The 23,739-nt window shown below is 56.5% G+C and overlaps 1 protein-coding gene across 5 annotated transcripts in view; it reads right to left on the bottom strand.

Moving 5' to 3' along the window:
* Positions 1-23,739, bottom strand: part of DLGAP4 (DLG associated protein 4) — a 182,315-nt gene that overhangs the window by 53,130 nt on the left and 105,446 nt on the right. For 2 of the 5 annotated variants that reach the window (XM_051632819.1, XM_051632824.1), the window contains exons 3-8: positions 16,836-17,877; positions 15,371-15,538; positions 9,789-10,006; positions 6,529-6,643; positions 3,585-3,635; positions 2,258-2,498 (exon numbers count right to left, since the gene is read on the bottom strand). In XM_051632819.1, the coding sequence (XP_051488779.1) occupies positions 2,258-2,498; positions 3,585-3,635; positions 6,529-6,643; positions 9,789-10,006; positions 15,371-15,538; positions 16,836-17,786 (1,744 nt within the window). In that variant the 5' untranslated portion in view covers positions 17,787-17,877. Of the gene's footprint in view, positions 1-2,257; positions 2,499-3,584; positions 3,636-6,528; positions 6,644-9,788; positions 10,007-15,370; positions 15,539-16,202; positions 16,257-16,835; positions 17,878-23,739 lie in introns of all 5 variants that reach the window. The other 3 variants (XM_051632821.1, XM_051632820.1, XM_051632823.1) reach the window with 3 other exon arrangements.

Raw genomic sequence — 23,739 nt, 5'->3', positions numbered from 1 at the left:
CCTGCCCTAGTTTTTGGTCCTGCTCTGGCAGGGGGGTTGAACTTGATGATCTTCAGAGGTCCCTTCCAACCCCTGATATTCTGTGATTCTGGGAAACCAAAAACCAGCTATAGTCTTTTTCTTCCTGGGCTTTCTCAGTGCTGGGAAGTCCGAGCAGACCTTGCTGAACCTCGCTGTCTTGAGCCAGTGGCCCTGGCATACTGGCAAAATTGACAAAGCACTCTCCTTTCCTGCCTCCCACAGAGGTGCTGCATGCATGGGGTGTTCATAGAAGCCTCCTCCTGCAGCACTGCAGGGGTGCATGGCAGTCCTCCAGGGAGAGCAGGCAGCCCCGACTGATCCTAGAGGTGCAGGTGCTCCAGCCCTCAGGAAAGGAAGGGCTGGCACATGGGACAGCCAGCTCCAGCCAGCTGTTTGCCAAAGACACCAGCTCTGCTGGGAGCTGCCTCCTGGGAGAGGCGACCCGGCTGGTGGGACACGGGCTGACCAGTCTTATCCTGCTCTGGGGACAGGATATCGAGAGTTGGAAGGAGGGGCCAGCTTTTGCCCAGCACAGTAATTATTCATCAAAAGAGAAGGGTCTGGAAGGAATAATGCCTGCATCCAGCACCAGGTGGGGCCTCTGAAGCTGAGGATAATGCTGCTGGTCGCTCAGCACACTGAGGCTCCAGGGTGCTGGGCTCTGGGGTTTGGGAAGGCTTGTTAGTGCCTTGAAACTCAGAGCAAGATCTGTTTTTACCCCAGTCCAGGGATGCTGAGATGTCTAGCCTGATGGGGAGGGACAAACAGTACTTAGGGCACTGGACACTTACGTGGCTGCTGGCAACTCTGTCTCTAGGAGAGGAAGCAGTGGGAGCCAGTTCTGCCAAAGGACGAACTCCCAGCATCTCACTGTCATAATGTCCTGAAAGACTGGTCTGCAGGCCACAGCCTCAGGGCTGGGTGCACCAGGGTGACGCCGTCTGCGCATTACTTGCAGGAGAAGGCACTGGATGCATTGGGTGAGCCCACATGCAGCACTGCCCCACCTCTGCATGGAGCTGGAATGTCTCCTGAGCGGGCAGGAGCCGTGAGCCCCATGCTTGGCGTGTCTCTGCCTGGGCTCTGCTGCTCAGGGCTGGGCTGGCCCAAGACCTGCTCTCACTGCCCACGGCTCGGGCCCCTGCCTGGGGAAGAGTCAGACCTGCCTGTGACTCTGCTGGGCAAAATTATAAATTCTATAGATCTGGAGGGGGCAAATTCACACCATTTACCTTTTTCCCCAGATCCGACCCCCCAGACCTGTTTCGAGGAGTCCTGACCTGTGCAGGAACCTGCAGAGAAGTTCATGGTGACCCCCAAAGCCTTGTCACACCTCCATCAGCCCCAATTTCTGCCACCAGCTGAAGGGGCTGCAGAGATCAGGACATGCTCAGACCCTGGGGAAACCAGTGCAGAGTGCCTGCTAGATGTTTTTCATAGACCAGAATCATAGAATCACAGAATCATTTAGTTTGGAAAGAACCCTTAAAATCATCAAGCCAAACTGTAATCCAGCTCTTTGGATTCACCATCTACATGTTTTTAAATACCTCCAGGGATGTTGAGTCCAACGGTGTCTTGGACAGCCTGTGCCAGGGCCCGACAGCCCCTTCAGGGCATAAATTGTTCCGAATATCCAATTTAAACCTCCCCTGCCACAACTTGAGGCTGTTTCCTCTTGTTCTGTCACTTGTAACTTGGGAGAAGAGATCGACACCCACCTCACTACAAACTCCTTTCGTTCCTGAGAGCTACAGAGGGAGGTTAAACCTGTCAAGTGCAGGCTGCACTGGGGTAGTAAGAGATGCATGATGGAGAAGGGGAGGAAGGCGGAAGCTACTGTAGCGCAGGGCAGCCCAGCTGCTTGTCCCTCTGCACCTGCAGCCCTGCAGGGCTCCAGGCAGCGCACTTGGGCAAGGTGAACATCCCCTGGGATGCTCCCAGGCTGTAGCACTCATGTTTGGGTTTGGCCCGACTGAGTGAAGACTTCAAGCTCTCCCAGACCTCCGCGGGCTGTGCAGAGCCTGCCTGGCCTTCCAGTGCCCGCACGGGCAGCTCCAGCCCCAGCGCCTGGATGCTGCCTCCCTCCTCGGCACAGGGCGAGCCCCCGTGGGCCCACCAGACGGGACAGCCGTGGCTGCCAATGCAGGTGTCACCCCCGCCCCGCACACGAGACCCCCCGGGCAGCCTCGCCCGTGCCCCGTCCCCGGCGCCCCTTCCCGCCGCGGGCACTCACTGCTGCTGGTGGGCAGGGTCCTGCTGCCGCTGAGGCTGCCCGACGGCGGGGGGGAGATGGAGCGGACGGAGCTGGTGTCCTCCTCCTGGGAGCAGCCCGCCTGGATGGCTCGGAGGTAGCTGTGGCTCCGGGAGCGAAAGCAGCTGGGCAGGGGCAGGTCCAGCACCTCCGCGGCCGCCGACTCGGCCTCGCTGTAGGTAGAGTCGCAGGTCGCCTCGTACTGCTCCCCCAGCTCCGGCGCCTGTGCGGGAAGAGGGGCAGAGCCCGTCAGTCCTGCCCCGGCAGCCCCTGCCCTGCCCCTCCAGCTCTCCTCCCTGCCGCCGCTGCCGCTTCGGGCCGGCGCTGCCGGGAGCAGCCGTGTCAGCGCTGCGGGGCGCCCGGGCTGTGCCCAAGGGGAAGGGACCTGGAGGCCAGAGAGTCCCTGCAGGTGGAGCAGGACAGACCCACCATCGCTGAGCCTGTGGAAAAGCCCCCAGTCTCTGACAGTGAGCGTGAGACCATGTGAGGTTGGAGTGCCTGTCCAGCCCCTGACAGGTTCCCCTGCTCCCTTGGAGCAGCTGAAAGACCTCAGCCAGCAGAGCCTGCCAGGCAGGGGTGCTCCTCGGGGGGCAGATGGCCTGGCCCTGCAGGAGAGGCAGCGTGGACAGAGAAGGTGGGAAGCCATGGGCTAGGGGACAGCCTCCACGCTTGCCCGAGGCCAGACTGCCTGGACTGGTTCTGGCTGGCACCACTGGGAACCCATCCTAGCCCCATCCGTAGTGCAGGGCCAGGAAAGGGCTGGGCAGCAGCTGCCAAGGTGTGAGCTGAGCAGGGGCAGCTTTGCTCCCTGCTTCTCCTGCTGCCCCCACCTCCATTCCACCCGTGCCCCTGGCCCTGCCCAGGAGCAGTGACTGGTCAAACCTGGACTCAGGAGAGGCTCACCTGGATTAAACCAGAACCAGCCTAAAGCAGAACATTCTGAAATACAAATGAGAGATGCTGAGACTGGTCCTGTTGCCTGCTTCCATCTCTCCTGGCCTTTTCTTTGACCTCAAGGACAGTATTTTCTGCCCAGCATTGGCATCTGAGCTCCACAAGGCTTGGCTCAAAATGTACATTTACTTCCCCTACAACAAACTGACAGTCCCTAAGCCCCTCTTGGGGCCAGGGGAACCAAGCTCTCCAACTGCCCTGCAGTGCCTTGGTCAGGAGTGCTGCCTCCTCCTGCTGCCACTGGCCCCAGATGTGGGCTGACCCCCCATCCTGCCTCACACCCTGCTGCAGGTGTCCAGGCTGAACCAAGAAAGGTCTGTGAGGAAGAAAGAGGGAAGCGCCAGCGGGACGGTACCTGCTCTCCATGGGTAAATATCTGAGGGATAAGTGAGGGGGGTCCAAAGATCTGGAAGAAAGAGTTGGAGAAGGTTAAAGGCCAAGAACAGGGGAGCCCCTCACACAGTCAGCCATTGCATGGGATTGGAGGACGAGGGGAGCGGACGGCCTGTCCCCTGGGGCCACCACTGCTGACACTTCAGTACAAACCAGAGCTAAGAAGATGCCAAGCAAGATGCCACGCAGGCCTCTCAGACAGTGGCACAAACACAGCATGGCAAAGCTCCACGGGACATCTCCAGACAGAGAGAAGCTGCTGGTGCCCTCAGCTGCTTTGTGCACCATATAGCATCTTCACATACACAGGGCACACTTGGGACACACAGTGCTAGGACACCCCTTGGACACACGAGTTGTGTGGCTGCTGGCCAGAGGCTGCTGTGGCTCCCAGTTAGCTCCTCTGTGAAGCCCCTGGCTTTGGCCAGCACCTTACAATATGGCCAGGAGCAGCGATGGGTCCCTGCAAAGCGAGGGTGGATGGATGGTCTGGGTGCTCCACATCAGGGAAACTGACCCTCACCCTGATGGGGCCGCACTGGCCACCTCGCTGTGATCTCTTTTGTCCCTGCAGCAGGAAGAAGCCACATGGAAGCAGTTCTGCCTTCTCTCCACAGCAAAGCCACGGCACACACTTGGCATAAGGACAGACACCTGACAGACACTGTGCTGCCTGTGGGGAGGGATGACTTCTCCTCCTCTCCACCTCTGGTTCACAGAGCACATCTACCCTCTGAGCCCTGCCCTGCACAAGGTGCTCAAGATGACCCATCTTGGAAAGAATCAAGGTTCAGAATGAACCCAAGCAAAGAGACTTGGCTATGTGGGCTGGGTCTGGCCTTTCCACACAGGGCACAGCTCCAAGTATGGATAAGCAGCATTGGGGGTGACCAGCCACTGGTCCCCTTGGTGTGACAGGTGGGTGCTGGCATGCACACCTAGTGAACCCTGGGCTTCCAGACTTTTGAAAGGTGGATGTCAGCTGGGATAAAGCCAAGAGGAATGAACTTGTCTTTCACATCTGGCGATGCTTCTGTGGAAGGACACTAGGGTCCTGCTGGACAAATAAATAAGCTGTTGGATGCCATACAAAAGTGAAGGCAGGGAGGAACTGCCTCTGGCACTGGATAAAAGGGCAGGTTAGACCTGCCAGGGGATCAGACCAGCACACACTGATGTCTGTACCAGCTCCATCCTGGATCAACAGATACACAATTTGTGGAAGGCCTCTAAATCCCAACCCAGCTGCATCTGAAACTGAATTTGGAGCAAAGTGGGCAGAGTGCACGTGATGAGAGCAGCCCCACGCTGGAGCAGGTGCTCTGCAGCCAATGTGGCCCCAGCATCCCAGTTCTACCAGTCTGGGTCTGATGTATTTGCCTGGGCAGCTCCTGGCACATCGTGCACTGTGTGGACTCTCCAGCTCCAAGACCTTTCTGATGTTTTCATGGGGCTGCTGCACTCAGCTGCTAAACGGCAGCTTTAGACAGGGAGAAAGCACAGACTGAGCCAACCCGTTGTCTTCACGCAGAGACCTGCATGAAGGGAGACCTTCAGGCATGGATTGACATGCAAAGAGCAGGAAGGTGATGGTCCTGACCTGCTCTCTGTGCAATGTCACACCCAGCACATTGCTGTTGAGGTACATGGAACAAGACTGACCACAAGGAACACATATAGCAGTCAGCAATGCCCTGTGCCCTTCCCCAGAGCTCTCCACCAAAGGTTCCAACTGCTAGGTGACAGCAGGAGATACCAGCCATGGGGCCAAGGAGGGCTCAGAGCCCCACACACCTGGAGGGGGATGGGTGCCTCTCACCCTCCTCCATGCTCTGGTTCCTTGGTGATGGCCACAGTGCTGCTGTGTGCTGCTGCCCTTGGTTGTTGTGCACAGACAGAGGAGCAGCACAGAGGGGCATGTGTGTGCATGTGTGTGTGCCCATGCAGACGTGTGAACAGAGACTGGACATGACAGAGGCTCAGGGGAACAGCAAAACAGCTGGGTGAAGACTGCTCCCTGTGTGCTGAAAGGACTGACCCCACGGGCTGGAATAAGCACTCAAGACGTCTGCAAAGGCTTCATCCTGGCATGGGTGGTTTCCTGGCATGTGATGCAGCTGGTTTGTACCCACCCAGGCCCTGAGCTGCTCCAGAGTAGTCTGAAGGGGAGGCATAGTGTGGGACAGGGAGTTAACCCAGGTGGCACCCACTGCTCAGGACATGAGCCCACCACCCTGTGTCAAGGGGTTTTCCAGCCACCAGTGCCTCACTGGCACCCTTATCCTTGCCCTTCCCTTGAGGATCAGGAATATGCAAGAGAGACATCCCCAGCTGGCTGGCAGGACAGCCTCCCCAGTTATGGGCACCTTGTTCCCGGGTCCAGTGTGCTGCAGGAGGAACGAGATCCTCAGAGCTAAGCAGGGTTACTGTCTCCAGTGACCCTGCAGGGTCCCAGGCTGGGTGACACCTTTTGCACAGGTGAGGCTGGCCTGGGCTCTGTCACCACCCAGTGGGCACGAGGAGCTTGCAGCAGGGCTGAGAAGCCTTGCAGGTGGCTTCTGGGTGGTGATGTGATGGGATCCTGCATTCGGGGAAGCCCCGAGCTTCACCCCTGGCTGTGAAGCACTGCTCCAGGCTGCCACAACTGTGGCCATGTCAGTGACTTCAGCTGCACCAGCAGTGCTGAGGGGGGGCAAGGCTAGAAGAAGGGGAGTCTGACATGAACCAGAATGAAGGAGCTGGCCTTTATACTTTGGTAAAGCTGCCAGAGAACAGCGTGAGCCGTTCCTAGAGCACAGCTAGTGCTGTATTTTGGAAGGGGACAAGCTGTTCCTCTCTCCCTACAGCCAGTCTCCTTCCTCCCTGGGAGGTGCCAGAGCAGCACGCTCAGCCCTTCAGTATCTCACCTGGTTGATGCAACTGGGCTCGTTGACGCTGTCGGGTACCGGGTTGAATTCTTCCTCCCAGGTGGGGAACTTCGGAGGTAGGAGGATCTCGACAGAGTCCAGGCGGTCCAGACTCCTGCCAGCAGAGAGAGAGGGGGTGAGGGGTGTCCCATAGGTGGGGCTGTGCTGAGTGGGACCACCCGTGCCTGCAGCACCCTCTGCCAGGCACAGGCACACATGGGTACATTGCTGGGCACCCAGGCCACTGTTTGGCCCCTGTTGCAGCTCCTGAAGTACAAGGAAGCACTTTCTCATCTTGCTGGCCCCTGCCTTAAGCTGTCGAGTCTGGCACATGGGTGAAGGTTTGTGGGGTGCAAGGGAAGGAGCCCTTCCGTCCTGCTCCTCAGGAATGCTCTGCAGATGCCAGCTGAACCCAGGGAGCACGGGGGATCAGTGCCAACCCCCAGAGTCACAGCCCTGATGACAGACTGGCTCTTGCACGGGGAAGCTGACTCTTCCCTGCCTGGACTGGTGGGAAGGGGGTGAGAGGTGAGAAATTACTTTTAAATGGTATTTTGTGGACTTTGCAATTGCAAGCATCTACAGACTTTTTAGGGGTTATTTGTGTAGAGGAACCCAAAAAGATTATCTGGAAGAAGTTCCAGGGAAGCCAAGCCTGAACGGCAGTGCTGCAGGAGTAGGGGTGTGTGTTTGTGTGATATTTCCAGGGCAGCTTTTGCTTCAGGCTCTGGGAGAAGCCCTGTCCCTGTCCCCCTCTGCTGCAGGAAAAGAGCAGGGCTTCTAGTGGGTCTGACCCAGCTGGTACCACAGCTGTGGTTTCTGCTGAGATCCAGGGCTGGGAGGGATGAGGAAGGATGGGAGGAATGTGGGAGGAAAGGGAGGGAATGTGAGAAGGGTGGTGCTCCCCTGTTGTTCTGTGAGACGCTGCACGGAGGAGCTCTTGTCACAGACTGGGAGCGTGTTAGCCATGTCTGGGTGAGTTTCCCTCTTGAGTTGCCCATGGTCCCTACAGAGGACCCTGGGGATGCCACTTTCCCTGTGTCCAACAGGACTGTTGGTGCAGAGGTTGCTCCTTCATCAGCCCAGGGACAGCAGAGCTGAGGGCAGGGTTTGTCCCACCAGGGCCAGAGTCCTGCATAGCACGTGGACCTCCAGGAAGGACTGTGGCACCTCCTGAGTCTCCATCCTGGCGTGTGGAGAGTAGTGTCTTCTGCCAGGGGTGATGGAGGAGACACCCAGCCCCAGGGGACCCATTGCTGTGCATTCATTGTCTTGTTTCCCCAGGCTGGATAGGGCACTGTCTGTGAGCTCAGCGTGCCCATGGTGGCAGCTGTGGCAGTGTCCCTGCCAGCCTCCCTGTGCCCATCACACTGGGCTTCATCCTGACCTGCCCTGGCACCTGCCCCTGGGGCAACCTAGTCACACAGGCAGGCAACAGACTTTGGAAGGGCAGAGACCTGCTTGCAGGGACAGATCATGTCTCACTGCTCTGTGCCTTGTCCTGGCTAGGGCTGTAGTTGTCCTCCTTCAGCCCCTCCTGTCCCAGCCCACATGTCCAGTGCCACTCAGCTGGTGGAGCCCAGAGGTGACCCTGGAAATTCTGGACAAGAAGATGGGAGTATGTTGGTGAGGGCTGGCATGGGGCTGTGCCAGGGCACAGTGCCCCTGCTGCTGTCCCAGGGGTGTGCCAGGGACCCCAGGGACGCCTCGCAGCACCAAAGCAGCCACAGAATCCTAAAAGCTCCTTGGTGGGGGGAGGCCAGGGGTGGTCAGCAGATGGCAGCCGTGCTCATGCTCTGGTGCTCCTGTCTTTTCTGTGCCCACACAGGCCCTAGCCAGCCTGGGGCAGAAGGGACACACACCAGGAGGTGATGTCCTTCACCAGAGCTCAGCGCCAAAAGCTGTGGAGCCCCCTCCTTCCCAGGCAGAATCTTTCCCTCCAGCTGGTCTCCTGCTGAGGATGAAGAACTTGCAGAAATTAGCACGTCCAGCCTGGACCCCTCCTCCCCCCATGGCTGCAACCATGGCTGGGCATCTCTGCCCCTCCTGCTTGAACACCCTGCCCTGACTTAGCCCCTTCCTCCAAGCTCCTGTCCGTGGGCTCTGGCTGGACCCAACAGCCCAGGTGAGGTCATACCCTAATGAACATGGCCTGAATTGACAGTGAGCCCAAGACGGGAGGAACCTCAGTCTCTCAGCTCCGGTATTTTGCATCAGAGAAACCCCTGGACCCAGCTCTGCTCCCCATAAAGTGGATATGAAGGTACAGAACAGGAATGGACTCGGAGCAGGTATCTCCATGGCTCCTCACAGTTAATTTTGTGACCATTTCTCAGCAGAAAGCAGCATCTGGTCTGCAACCTGAAGCCACCATGAGGGGTCTCCACACTGCCTGCTGCATCCTCATTTCCTTCTGGATCTCTCTGCGGAACATCAGCCACCACCCGTGGTGGCTCCCACCTCCTCCTGCCCTTTGTGCTGCTCACACCCTCCTGAGCTGCAGCATCTGAAACACTGACAGCCTCTTACAGCCCCTGGTGGCCTCATCCTGGGAAGCTGAGCATCCGGTCAGGACACTGCACAGTATCACCTCCAATCTGGTGGTCCTTCAATGACCTCTCACCTAGCAAGGTTCTGCTGTGTTCCCCTTGCTCTGCTGCCTATCTGGCTCAAGCCACTGTGGGTCTCCCTCCCTCAATACCTGGTCCCAGACTTCCCAGCTCATTTATCCTGCCCCCAGGATATTACTCAGCCTAATGTGCCAACTGGGCACTTTCTGGCAAGTCCCTGGGAGTCCCTGGGACACCTGTGGAGCAAAGCAGCTGGCACAGCCCCAGCAGCCTGCTGGCTGCATGCCAAGTGTCCTGGGCCATGCTGGCTGATCATCTTCCATGTCTAAATAGCATCACAGGGTTGGGACCTCTGCACTTCCTTTGAGGAGCAGATGCTGAGAGAGGAAATCCACACAGCTCCATCAAAGGAATGCACTGTCCATCACTGAGGTGACAGGGACCAGGAGCAGGATCCTAACACCAGGGCTATTTGGAGTCACCAGGACAGAAAGTTCTCTCCACTCCTCTATCAGATCTTCTCCTGTACTTCCTGTCTCCTCATCTGCCTGCCCTGTGGGCAGCCTGAGCTGCTGGGTTCTGATCCCCACATGTGGTCTCCATGTGGGTGCTGCTGGCTAGACCCCGAGGACTGCTTTGGGGTGGCTCCTGGAGATCTGTGCAGAGCCTCCAGAAGAGCTCCAGTGTTACCTTTGAGTGGTGCTCTGCTCACTCAGGGACTGTTGGGTGGCCTTGAGGTAACTCTGCCTCCGAGCTGCAGTTTTCGGGGATGGTTTGGGGCTGGTTTCTGAGTCTTCACTATCATCATCCCCCATGGCTTTGATGTAACTCCCGCTCCGCATGCGCCGGCACGGGATCTCGCTGTCTTTGTCCCGAGACAGCGTGTTGTTCCACTCCCCCTGAGGCACCTGAAAGAGTAAGGGGTGTATGAGCAGACATGAGGGACAACACCTCTGGGGCCAGCAGGATCAAGGGGACTTGGGGGCATTGGTGGCAAAGACAACTGTTGGACCCTCAGCTGGCAATTCCTTTCCACCCCTCCTTTAGCAGCTCATGCCAGGCAGCTGCACGTTGGATTGCCTGTTTCAGCACATCTACCCACAGCCATTCACCTCACCACGACTGCAGAACACTTCACATGCTTACACAGTTGGTACAAGCTGCATAATGCCAGACAGAATGGAGAGGGAAGAGTCTCACCAGATCTGCCCCGATGACTGGGACAGGAGTGACACACGCTTGCTCAATGCAGAGCCCAGGCTCATTTAACGGAAAGTGCATGTTCTGTTTGGGCCAGGGAAATCAAGAGCTGTTGTAGACCAGGACCTGTGGATGAGAGCCCTGACCTTCACTAGGTCCAACACTCTTTAATGTTTCTGAGTTGAGTGTGACTCTTAGTGGCTGAAATTAATTTCTGAAGTCAAGCCAGGCCCTCACAAGTCCCTCTAGAGCAGCTTGGGCACACAGACTTTGTGCTGGGCCCTCCACAGAGAGATGAGTAGTACCTTGTGCAAGAAAAGCATTTCTAACTTCACTGAGACGGCAGCTCTGCAGTTAACTTACAGCAGGCATGTCTCTTGTTCCCTTAGTAGAGATGGGTGAGCTGGTGTTTCCACTAGAGGCCTGAAGCACTGAGCAACTGAAGAAACCACCACCATTGTCTGTCTGTCCTGCAGAGGGTTTGTGTAGGTGATCAAAGGCACAGCCCAGGTTCTTGGCCAGCAGCAGAGTCAGGACTCAGCCCAGGACTGATCAGGACAAGGTGGTGTGGGGTGGGCCAGGAGAAGGATGGGGCAACCTGAGTGGCCAGGAGCAAGCCTTGGTTTCATGGCTCAATTGGTTTTAAGCTGGCCTTTGATCCACGCTTAAGCTGAGGAGACGCGGTCAAGGAGAAGCAAGGAAAGTGTGAGGAATGTAGCAATGTGCAAACCATGCAGACCTCAGGACAGCTGAGCCCCTTCAGTCTGCCATGGGAAGCAGGTTGGCTGGAGAGCACCATGGGGAACAGTGAAGGGTCTTGTGCTGAGCACAGCTCATGCATCCACCTTGACACTGCTGGGTGGAGCGGTTGGGCTTGCCCAGCTCCCCGGGGAGCTGTGGGATCTATCAACCAGGGTTTGCAGAGTGCTCTGGGGATGCAGAGATGTGCCTCAGTTGGCTGTGACAAGCCAGAGCCATTTAGCACTGTTCCCCTGCTCCTTCACAGCAAGCATGTTCTGTGGGAGCCAGAGTTGGCCTGAGGGCACTGTCTGCTGCTGCTGCCGGGGTGCAGCACCTTCAGGTGAGCTTCAGATCCACAGGTAGTGTCTTCTCCTGAGAGGGCCTGGCTGTGCCAGATTCAGGCTCAACCCATGCACAACAGCATAGCTCACTCCAAGGGCTTTCTTCTGCCCAGAGGAGTCATGGGTAAAGCCCAGGTCCTGCCAGCCTGCTGCTTGTGTTCAGGAGAAGGCAAGGGATGAGCCCAGTGCCATACAGAGCTGAAGAACCCAGCTGTGGGACTGCTTTGGTGATGGGCTTCTGCTGTGTTCTGCACCCGTAAGTCAGGACCCGAATTCCCGGGGAACAGGGAGCAGAGGGCCAGAGGCAGAGTGTGACCTGCATGCGAGATCCAGGCAGTTGAATGTTATGGAGTGAGTCTCACGTGTGAGACACAAACCTGGCAAGCCCTGCCTGTCCCTGCTGCTGGCTTTCCCAGCCCTTTCCTCTCTGCCTCCTGAGAGCTTTCTGCACACCAGTGGCTTCTGGGCTTGTGGGGCTGCCCAGCTCAGGGCTACTGCGTGTCACCAGGCAGGTTCCTGCCAAATTTGGAGCAGAGGTCACTGCTCCCTGGCTGTGAACACCCCCTGTGCCCTAGCCAAACACCGGCACCAGGTGGCCCTGCCACTAGGAGAGACTCTGCTGGCTTCAGCTGAGTCCTGCCATGGGAGAGATCCCACAGGTCGCTGGGGTGGTTGGCTCTGACCTTTCTTAAAGGAGCCAGGTGTCCTGAGAAGCACTTTTATACCCACTGCCTTGGTGTCAGATCTGAGTGCATTTTGCTGCCTGTCTTCTGGACGAGCCACAGCCTCCTCCCTGGGCCAGCACAGGGCTGGGGAAAGGGCAGACAGGCCTGGAGGCTGCAGCCCCTGGTTGGGGAGGCAAGAGCTTGCCAGGTGTGCCAAGCAGGGCCCAGGGGACTGCACAGTTGCCCCCGTGCAAATGCTGTTTTGTGGGGCAGTGAGAGGTGCTGGGCTCAGCAGGGGCAGTAGGACCCTAGGCTGCTGCTGCTACTTGAGGGCAGGGATTGCTGGTTGCTCAGCTCCTCCTGGGTTTGTGCATCTGCCTCCTGGTCTTGAGCACTCCTGTTTCCAGGCAAAGCACCACAGGGACAGTGTTTTCAGTGTGTCTCTGCTGGTGCAGCTTGTCTACAGCAACGTGAGCCAAGCACCCCACAGAACTGTCTGCTTCCAGTCCTGCTCCTAGGAACAGCCTCCACCACCTTCTCTGCTGCATTGCGACAGCCCCACTGGTCCTAACTGAGCTGCCTTCTATCTCCTTTGCTTGCCTCTCCTTTGCTTTGTGCCTTGGCAAGGTAGCAAGAAACAAAGCTGCTCTCAAGGTGCTCCACATTCCAGTTTAGCTGCATCAAGCAGAAGGAAGGTGCTTGGCAGGACACCCTTCAAATCTGGTGCCCCAGTTTGGCGTGTGTCCTGCCTCCGGCTGCAGAGTCCCCTGGGACTCCCACAACTCTTGCTCCCGTGGAACAGAGTGCAGGACAAGTGTTTCCAAAGTCCCACACATGAAAAGATCAGTAGGTGCCCTTGGGGATCTTTGAAAGCAGTGCAGGCACTTGAGGTGCTGTTCAGGGTCCTTCTCTGCACTTTCAAGCACCTGAGGATGTGAGGAGCCTGTCCCAGTGCTCTGAAGCTCTGCAATGGGGGCAAGGAATCCAGAACACCTTGTTGTCAATGGACAGACCTTGACAGTGACCAGTGCAGCACCTCAATGGAAGTAATTTTCTGGCAGGTGAGACCCTGAGCTCTCACCACAGCCTGTGTATTACGAAAAGGACAAGTGGAAATGAGAGCTGCTATGTGTTGGACCCAGGCCTGGCATAGAGAAGCTCAGGAGGCTTCTTATCAGCTGTGAGAGCTTTGCTGCTCTTTGTGCTGCTTTCCCAGATGTAAGCTTGGTTCTGGCCATGGTGGTTTTGTTGGTGTGAAAGGGGTGGGAGCAAGAGGATGCCCAGCTTGAGAGCTCTGGTAGGTGGCTGCTGGCACAGAGAGCTCAGGATCCAGCCTGCCCAGTGGCTGCTCAGGAGCTGTTGGGGTGGGCAGCAGAGATGCTCTGCCAGGCCTCAGGATGCAGATCATCCTTTCTGCCTGGTCTTGGTCCATCTGCTGCCTCGTGGTACAGTCACGTGGGATCCAGGCACATGTGTGTCCCTTGGAGCTGGGCTCCCCAGCCCTCATCCTGCCACGTGGCTGCCCTGGCTCTTCTGCTCTCTGTGTCATGAGCTGAGCATGGAGGAAAAAGGAAAGAAGGGGCCTCACAGTGACTTTGCCTTACCTGAATTCTGCCTGGGGCATTTCCCAGTCACCTGGAGCATTAACAGAGGGGAGGGAGGAGGGAAGGGGAACACTCCAGTCCCGGGGGTGAAAGGGCTGCACTGCTGCCATCAGTGAGGTCTGGGGGAAGAGAGACTCGCAAACAGGGTTCCAATTCACGTGTGCCAGCTGTGTCATGCAGCCCAGCCCCACACACACAGACATGCATGACACACGAGGGCACCCGCAGGGACACACATGCCATGCAGCCAGGCCCCAGAGCAAAGGGACCGAGCCTGGAACACCACCCCTGCCACCAGGACTGGATCCTTCATGTGTCCCAAGGGCTATGTGTGGTCTTAGGCATGTCCACAAGAAAGAAAGCTGGAGCCCAGGCTGCCCATGGGCCCCACCTGTGCTTTTGGCAGGATACTTTCTGGGAGGGACCTCGGCTGGTTTTCCTGCCCCATGCTGTGAGGGCAGCCAGCATCTGGCAAGTGGCTGGCACTGCATGGGCCACCCACTCTGGATTACAAATTTATTTGGGAGCTACTGGGGGTTACGGAAGCTTTGGTGCAGTCTCACTGCAAGTGGAGTTGAGGAGGCTCATCTGGATGATGGATCAGGCTAATGATGCCTGTGGAATGACTCTGTCCCCTGGGAGCCCCAACACTGCTCATCCCTTCAATATGGTCTTGGTATCCACAGGCATGGGGCTGAGTCTCTGGGGCAGAAATGCTGTCAAGCCCTGCCTGGGACATCTCTCACTCCAAGGAGCTTCTTGGCCAATGATCTCCTGATCCCTCAGCCTCTCCCCTCCACTAACAGCCTCATGTGGGGCTGATGGGGAGGGGAGAACAGGGGCAGGGAGCACAGCTCAGCTTCCTTCCCTGGGGACTGTGCTCTAAAGACAATGCTATGTCACCTTGGGGACTGCTCCCAAGAAACTTCCCACCCTGATGGGACAGGGCTGGATCTGGAGCTGGGTGATCACCCACTTTCAGTTCCAACATTTGGGTCTGGGGATGGGCCTGGAAACATCACATGGACACCCAATAGTCCCCAGAGACCCCCAAGACTACCCAGATCCTGCAAATGGAGCAGGGGAGGTGAATAGCCTTAGGGGCTTATCACAGCCTGGGGGCTGGAGGGGTTGTGTTTTTCCCCATCCGACTCCTGCCCTTCCTCATATCAGAGGGGCACCCACCAGGCACTTTTGCCTTGCAGGGAGTGGGCTCGTCCTGCTCCAGTGAGGAGCGGTGGCAGGGGACATGTGGCCTTGCAAAAGGAAATTTCCCACCCACTTGGCTCCAGAGATGGCTTCTCCATCACATGTTTAGTCCCCTTCCTGTGCCGAGCAGAGGTCTGGACACAATGGACCCATCCTACCCGGAGGGCCCTGAGCCCCTTGCCCTGACCTCCAGGGACAAGGACAGCCAGAGCATTTGTGACCTTTGGGCTCTTGGTAGCACCGAGCATTGTGTGTTCTGGGCTGGGTGCCCGGGGTCTTGGCTCTGCTGGTGGGATGCTGCTGGCTGCGGGGGCTGTCACAGGCACTTGGGGTGCTGGTGACATCCCCTGGTGTCCCTCCAGCCTCACCCACAGCGGCTGCTCCCTGCTCCCTGCCCAGGCTGCTCCTGCTCCCAGCCTGGTGGCACTGGCTGCCGACCTGCTGACGGTCCCAAGAGGGTCAGGGCAGGGAGGGAGCAGGGCAAAGGCTTCCCCTCCAAGCAAGATCCCTACCTGGCCGCTGCCTGCGTCGGTTGGCCCAGGGCTGAGGGGCTGGTCCCAGCTGCGCGGGGGCTCGCCAGGCTGCGGGGCGGCCCCCGTGTCCTCCCAGCCGAGCTGTGGGGCTGCCCAGCTGCTGGCCGGGCTCCCGCCACCCAGCTGCGCCCACAGCCCGCCGTCGGGCTGTTGAGAAATGGAGGCTCATTACATGGGGGGGAACAGGGAGCAGGGCAGCCTCGCACCCCCAGCCGTGGGGAGGTGGGGGCTGCGGGGGTCACGCTGGGCGCCCGGGGCTGCCCGCACTGAGCTCTGCTGCGGCACGTGGCCAGGGACCCGGACAGCGGGGATCTTGTCTGCAGCTCTTGAGCCGCCTGACACTTCACTGAAAGGACGGGGGGAGGGGGGAAGGAAAGAAAAAGAAACCAGGCCGAGAATATGTTTTCTGAGGACATTCCTGATGCAGTGAGTCCCTCTGATTTGCAGCCACGGCCAGCAAGGTATTAGAAGCAGAGTGTGCTTCAATAATTCATTGCTCTCTAAAGCCCACTGGGCACAGCCAGGGGAGCCCATCACACCTTTGCATTGAAAAAAATGCTGGCAATTTACATACATAGACCAGTCCCCTTCTCCACCCACCCAGGCCTGACTTATTTATCTTCATTCCTCTTCCTAGGGCACAGCCAGATTTATGTTCATCAAGTGCCACTTTTTGAACCTCTCCCCAGTGACCTGGTGCTCTTGGTGAAGGGAATTTCAGACCAGCATTGGCCATGCAGGCTTCTGCCATGCAAGCAGGGTGGCCCCAGCCCAGTGCGGCAGCCGAGCCCCCCGGAGCCGCAGGTCCTACCAGCCCTCTGGGGAAGCTCTGCAGAGCGGGGCTGACGGGACACGCCGGCACGTCCTGGTGATGTGTGGACATAAGGGGTTATGCATCAGTTATTGTGGGGTGGCTGAGGTGCCTTGCTGGAGGCCAGGGAGCTGTGCCTGGGTGGGACATGAGCCTTTCGTGTGCCTAGCTGTCTGGGGAACCAAGTGGAAACAGCTACATGTGGGTAGCTCACTGCCCAGCTGCCCAAGAGCCCACCCCATGACAGCATCTGCAGGGTCTGGGTAGGCAGGGGGGCATGCTAGGCATCCCACAGAGGGTGCTGAGGCTGCAGTGTGGGGACATTGCCTCCTCCCCCTGCTGCCATGGTCCAACACTGGGGCTGGGGAATCCTGGGGCAGCACTGCAGCCATGGGAGCTGCACCCCATCAGCACCCATGTCCCTGCAGGAGGTGTGGTTATCTGTCCCTGCGGCCTGGGTGCATTTAGTGCCCCAGCCCTCTCCTTGGCAATGTGACTTAAAGTGGCAGCTGAACCATCTGGAGCTGTTTGATAAGCCCTACCAGACAATAAGGTGGCCACTGAGAGCATGTCCCCTTGCCTTCCTGCATTCCCCCTGCATGGAGCAAGCCATAACACTCCCACTGCACCCACCTGCAGGTAGTGGTAGGCCAAGTCTTGGTGGCAGGACTTGGACTTCAGCAAGGCTTTGTCGATCGTGGCAGAGGCCTTCTGGCACACTTCCCGGGCATGGCTGAGTGTCAGTGTGGACCAGGAGCCCCTCTTAATGTAGTTGGAGTCATTGTTGATGGGGATATTGGTGCAAGGGGTGACCTTGAGGTCGTTATTGCTCTTGGAGGATTTCAACATGTGCTCGCTGATGGTGTTGTAGGCGTGCATGAAATACTTGGGCTGGCTGTGGTCTGGCTGGCGGCCCAGGGTCATGAGGCCCATTGGGTTGCGGTAGCTGCAGGTATCGCTGTCTAAGTTGTCATCTGAGCTCCACCAGCCTGATATGTTGGACCTGGTCCTGCGCTTGGGCTCGGAGGTCTTCGCTCGGTCTTTGCTCTTGCTCCTTCGGTTTTGCTTGGGATCGTCTGCCCCCTTCTTGCCGTTCATGTTGCCTTTGGTGGGGCCCTCCAGGGACTGGGACTTGGCAAACAGCTTCTGGACGGAGTGGACAAGGTGCCGAATGCGCCCAGGACTCTCACTCCGGTGCTTTGCATCGCTCCTCTGGAACTGGAGGGTGCTGAAGCCGTCTCTGTGGATGGGCAGCTGCTTCTCAAACTGGTCAAGGAGGTTTGCAGGCAGCCGGTTGATTTTAGTGGCTTGAGCATGGCTTGGAAAAGGGTTGTCATCTGGGACTTCGAAGTGAGAGTTGTAATGGATGCGGGGGAAAGTGCTGCTGTTGGAGATCTGGTTGTTGAGTGGAAGGAGACAGTCTCCGTGGAGGGTATTCTGGGCTGGGAATCGGGGGTCCATGGTGAAGGAGTCGGTGGGGCTGAGGAGATAAGGGTTCCTGTCCTGGGGGGTATAAAGAGAGTCTTGAGGGGAGTCCAAGTTATCGGAGAGGTGGCGGCTTCTGTTGTCTCCTAAGCCCTTCATGGTCCCAGTGTTTCCTAGAGCATCGCTCAGGGATGGTGTGGCAGAGCCCTTCAGGAGCACCCACCCTGCTCCCCTGCAGACGTCCCTGCACCTGGAGGAAGAGGAGAGATGCTCAGAGTGTGCCAAGAATCTCTCTGGCAGCCACCGCTCACCAGGGCATCCCTGTGAGAGCTGTCCCAGCTCTAAAAGCAAATGCTTTGAGGTTGAGGGGCAAAGGAGAGAGATGCCAGCACAGGAGGGGAGGAGGAGCAGGAGCCTGAGACCAGGGGCTGGAGACAACAAGGTTCAGGAGAGGAGAAGAATTCCTTCTTTCTAGCTGCAATTTAAGTGCTTGTGGGTCCCAGTGCTGCTTAAATACTGCTACAACCACAGCCTGCTTGAATCACGCTGCTGTCAATTTTCTGGTCTCTGCACATGCTTATTTAATAGTCTCTTCCCCACCCAGCATAACAAAGGGTAACAGGGGCACTGCCAGCAAATCACTGCTCCCGTCCCATTTGTTCAGGGGTCTGGAGAAAAACCTGCTGTCAAGCACTGCACATGGGCTTTGCCTGAGCCAAGCGAAGTTTGGGGCCGAGCATTCCAACCTCTGCACTATGTGTTTCCTTGTGTTTCTGTGGCTCCTGGATCTCGGGAGGGGCTGGCAGCCCTGCTGTGTGTTGTGTGCAGCTGCAGGAATGTGATGTGATGCCAAACGTCTTCTCCCTAACAAGTGTCCTGGTGCATGGCATGTTTTACCCTGGAGGATATGACTTCAGTAGCTACACGGGGAGCAGAGGAGTTTCTGAGTGCTCAGACCTGACCTGAGCAGCTGTTTGCTGCTCAGCTGGTCTTTCCTGCTTTACTGCACTGCTCCTGGGGTCACCATGTCACCCTCGCAGCCTGTCACTCACTCCGCTATGGTGGCTCTGCCACAGCAAGGGGCTGAAGTTGGCTGCTGCAGCACCCTGGTGGAGGAGGACAGCCAGACACTGAGGGTCCCCTTAGGGCAGAGGAGCTCCTCACTGAAGGTTTCTCCAGTCCACTTACCCCATCCTGCTCAGCTTGGAGGGAACCTCATCTGCACGAGGTTATACAGGGGGAAAAGGACAAACTTTTTGAGGTTGCTTAAAGAAAACCAATGAACATACAGATGAGTGAAGGTGATCAATCAATGTGTTGATTGTCCATGTGAAACCTATTTGAACCCATTTAGTGTAAAAAGTAATTCTTATTCCCTTTTACCTTTTAGTTTAGTTTCCTGTTTCCTTATAATTTTAGTCTGAGTGCAGCCTGAAGGCAACTAGCAAACACTGAAATACCCTATTGGTGTAAAAATCTGCAGAACTGGGCTCCTAGAGTACTTTTCAAAAATCTGTGGCTGAAAAACTTGTACATGGAGCTGAAGAGCTGCTCCTTGGTAGGATGAAGGGGCCGCTGTGGGAGCTGGGATGACCAGGGTCTGGACAGAAAGGACATTTTCCAACACTACGATGCTCTGATGTTCCTCAACGTGTGTCTGGAAGGGGAAATAGCGCCTGGACCCTCACAGCCTCCATCGAGTTTATGAGAAAGAAAACCAACATTTGCTTATTCCAAGAGAACAAGTGAGTAATGGTGTGTCCCTATGAGAAGCAGAGCTGGCAGTCTGGGCTCCTGGGTTGTCCCTCTTCAGCCCCAAATCTGACTCCAGCCTCTCTGAGGAGCAGGTCATCCTGCACAAAGTCTGGTCAGCAAAAGCAGCTGGGATCCAGTTGGCAGGGGAGCAGAGTCAGCAACCACTGAAGGATGATAGGAATTGACAGAATCATTTTTCTTCCTCCCACAGGGAAAAAATATATTAATAATGAAAAGCAGCTAGGGCTTTAAATAATTGTTTGGAAGAAAAAAACAAGAAGAGGTGCAATGTGTTTCATTGCTTGAAGGGTTTTAAAAAGTCTCCACCTAGCTCTGTGGGTCACAGTGGGCTGGCCAAGCAAAGCTGGGCACTGTAAAGCAGTGGTTTGCAGGCAGCAGGGGGTTGCAGCTTGAGCTCCTTGCTCTGCTGTGACACGGGGACTCTCACCTCCCCTCTGTGCATCTTGCCTTGGGAGTCCTGCAGCCACCCACGGAGAACCCGGCTGAGTGCTCTGCCAGGACCCATGGGAACCTGCACAGCTCTTGTCCCCAGGGCACCCTGTGGCTCTGTCCTGTCCTACTTCTCATGAGACACACCTGGAGAAGCTCTACAGACCCATGGGGATGCTCCTCGGGAACTGCTGCTGACCTGGGCCCTCCACTGCTCCAGCTGCCTTCACCCACAGCCTCATGCCATGTGGGCCTGGGCTTTGGTGGAGTGGGAGGGATGATTTGGCTCCCAGGCCTCTCCACAACATGGACAGTGCCCATGTGGTTTGGGGATGAGGGCATTGCTGTTATCCTGGTCTGAGCTGGGGGAACTGTGGTACCAAACCTGCCCTTCCTGCCAACACCCAGTGCAACATTAGCCTTGGCAATGTCTAGCTGCTTGTGCCATTCTCTTCCCATTGTGTTCTTCAGCAGCTTGGTGCATCAGTCCCTTTGGAGTCTCTTGCTCACAGGACAACAACCATGTGAGCTCATGGGGCAGCAGTGGGTGCTGGCTGGAGAAATGTCACAGAAGAGAGACTCATGGATGTGTCCGGCAGCCCTGCACCTGCTTTGTGCAAACTGGCATCACAATGATTGAAGAGCAGTGACAAAAAGGCCCCAGGAGATGTTCTCAAAGGAAACCCTCTAGACAGAAGAAAAGGGTGAAATACAGAAGGACAGGCTTCAGCCTGAGCCATCCGTCTCGTCCTTTAAATTCCAGATGGCCCTGAACAGGCAAGCTCAGCCTGGCCCAACTTGGAGGAGGAGCTCTGTGGGTAGCAGGGAGCCCAAAACCTCCCTGAATCCCACCCTGGTCTGCCCAGGTTCAGCTCTGCCCACCGTGAGCCTTTCTCCCTTCTTTCCATGCCCAAGCTCTGGACTTCAGCAAGGTCCTTTTCTTGGGCCTGGCTGCCTAAGGCCATCCCAGCTCTGATGGACACTGTGCTTCTCCCATCACTTTACATTACTGGAGTCACAGTCCCTAAGGAGAACAGGCAGTGCTGATTTGATTAGAATAGAATTTCTCTGGTATTGATAGTAAATACATCTTCTCCTACAACAGACAATCAATACTTGAAGCAGAAATTCCCTGAGAGAGACTTCAGCCCCATAGCTGCTTCACCATAAATCTCAACAGCATCACTGCTTTCATGTTTGCTGGGCTGCAGGACAGAGTAAAAATGCTTTAGGACTTGAAATAAACAGGGAAATGAAATTAATGAAAATAAATTACATGCAATTAAAGCTTGGCTTGCATGGAAAGAGTGGGGCTGGGGGCCAGGCTCACTCAGGATGGCTCAAGAAGCAGAGGGGAAGGGAGGAGGGACTGAGGGGCTGTGGGGACAAGTGAAAAGGGAGGTGAAGTGAAGTTTGTTTTGGGGCTGGAGCAGAAGGGTTGGGAAAGCAGGGAGCAGGGGAGGGCAGGGAGCTCCCTCTCCCGGCTGGTGGCTCTTGCCAAGGGTGGACACTTGATTCTTTGTGGCTGAGAGTTCATGGCTCCTTTTTCTCCTGGGGGCTCTTGAAGAGCTGGCAGCAGTCCCCGAGCCTCCTGCCTGTCCCTCTTGCCCTGGGCACCCCTGTGGGTGTGGGGTAGCATGGTGTGGGGCAGCAGCTTTGCTGTGCTCAGGGTTTGTGGGGCAGGTAGGACCTCGCCAGCCCCTGCTCCCCCCCATGATGTGTTGGCTGCATCCTCTGTGAGCTGCTTTCCCTTTCAGATAGATTAAAGTGCTTTAATTACATTTAAATTTAATCTCTGCAATCCTTGGCACTTTCTGGAGACAGGGGGTCAGTGGAGGGAAAAATCCCAAACAGCCTTTTCCCCGTCATCCTTTTAATTTGGAAGGATGAAAAAGCTTGAAATTAAATCTCCCAAATCCATGATCCTGCAGCTCACAAACTGGGCAAGGACTGTCTCCTGGGACAGCTGGCTGGTGCCCCTGCTGTGTCACCCCACCCCAAGGCAGGCACCATGGTTAGGCGGTGGATGTCACCCAGGGTGGTCAGCAGAAGACCCTGCTTAGCAGGTGGCCATGGAAGCTGCTGCCAGGGTGTGGAGAGGAGGCACCTGTGAGCCCTGGGAAGGGGCTCAGCTTATTGCAGGGGCCCAGAACCTTCCTCCCCTCAGCTTGTGTTCTTTCAGGGTTGCCCTTTCTCTTCCCAGTGGCTCTGAGGTGCAGCAGATGACCTGACCTAATTCACAGCAGTTTTAGCTGCCCTGAACTGCTCTGAGCCCCAGCTGGAATTGGCTCCTCTTGGACACATTTCCCACAGCAGCCCCAGAGCACCTGAGTGCAGACCCAGCCCAGCTGCACTGGAGCCACTTCCAGCAGCACCTCCTGCCAAATACACCTGCAGCTCCAGGTACCAAGCACTGGATGAACTCTGTTACATAGAAGATGACAGCCTTGCCACAGGAACTCCTCTGCTCCCCTGGCTAAGCACTGCCAGTGGTTCCCTCCTGTAGAATCCACAGCTGCTGTGCTTGACACTGGAAGTAGGAGACAGGACTGCCAAAGCTGGTGGGAGATCATAGTGGCATCACAGTATCACTCTGGTTGGAAAAGACCTTCAAGACCATTGAGTCCAACCACTACCCTAACTCTGCCACGTCCACCACTAAACTCTGTCCCCTGGCACCACATCTGTCTTCTTAGATGTCTCCAGGGATGGTGGCTCAACCACCTCCTTGGACAGCCTGGATCACCAGGTCCAACTCCAACCCCAGAACAGGACAACCCCAAAGTTCACATCATGTCCCTGAGGGCGTTGTCCAAATGTTTACTGAATATTGTCAGCTCGGTGCCATTCCTGCTTCCCTGGGGAGCCCATTCCAGTGCTCCACCACCCTCTGCATGAAGAATCTCTTCCTAATGTCCAACCTAAACCTCCTCCTGCACGTCTTCCTACCATTTCCTCGGGTCCTATCGTTGGTCACCAGAGAGAAGAGGTCAGCTCCTACTTCTCCTTCCCTTATGAAGAAGCAGTAGCCATGAGATGGTTTAGTCCATTTCAGGAAGACTGAATCAAGTCTTCATTGTGAGCTGAGGAGCCTCCATTGTTGTAAGAGATACTTCAGTGATTGCAAATACTTGCTTTTCTGTCTCTTTTTTAACAGCAAAGAGATCTGGCTGTCCCAAACTCTGGGCAGAGCAGGAGGTCACGGAAAGGAACTGGATGCAGAAGAGGTGACAGCTGCAGTGCCATGTAGATGTCATCTAAGCAATGATTTGCTACCTGCCTGTCCTGCACTCATGTTCACATGCCACAGTCATCCAGCCAGGCAGTGTTTGGTGAGTCCTTGGAATTACAGTTGGTAATTGCTGGCAGAAAGTGTGAAGGAGAAACCTGTCAAAACCTCACTGAGGGCAGCACCAGGGCAGAACTCCAGTGACCTGTCCTGGAGATGTCTGTCTGTCTTTGCAATCCTATAAAGCTCTGAAGTTTCTACTGTCCATCAGGGGTCTCTCCAATGGCAGCTCCAGCATTTGATGTCTTCTGCCCAGCCTGCACATGGAAAACAGATCTACTTCCTCCTTTCCACCCTTGGAGACCAGCTCCATATCCCCTTGAAGGTGCACTGTGTCCTCAAGAGGATGGCTGCCGAGGAGACACTGGCCAGAGTTCTGTCCCCATCTCCCCACAGTCATTCTTCCCTGTTCCTGTGACATGGGTGGGACTGAATGATCTTTAAGGTCCCTTCCAACCCAAACCATTCTATGATCTATGATTCTATGGAGAAGACAGGTGAGGATGGGGCAGGAGGAGGAGCTGCAGTACCTCACCCTGCCACCCTTGCCTGGCCTGGCTGCCTTCTGCTTCAGCCCATTCCCAGGCTTGGACTTTGCAATTAGCTGGTGACTGCAGG

The sequence above is a fragment of the Apus apus genome, chromosome 15 (genome assembly GCF_020740795.1).
Source record: "Apus apus isolate bApuApu2 chromosome 15, bApuApu2.pri.cur, whole genome shotgun sequence".
In the NCBI taxonomy this organism is placed as follows: Eukaryota; Metazoa; Chordata; class Aves; order Apodiformes; family Apodidae; genus Apus; species Apus apus.
Note: the sequence above shows the minus strand (reverse complement) of the source record. Positions and strands in the feature narration are given on the sequence as shown.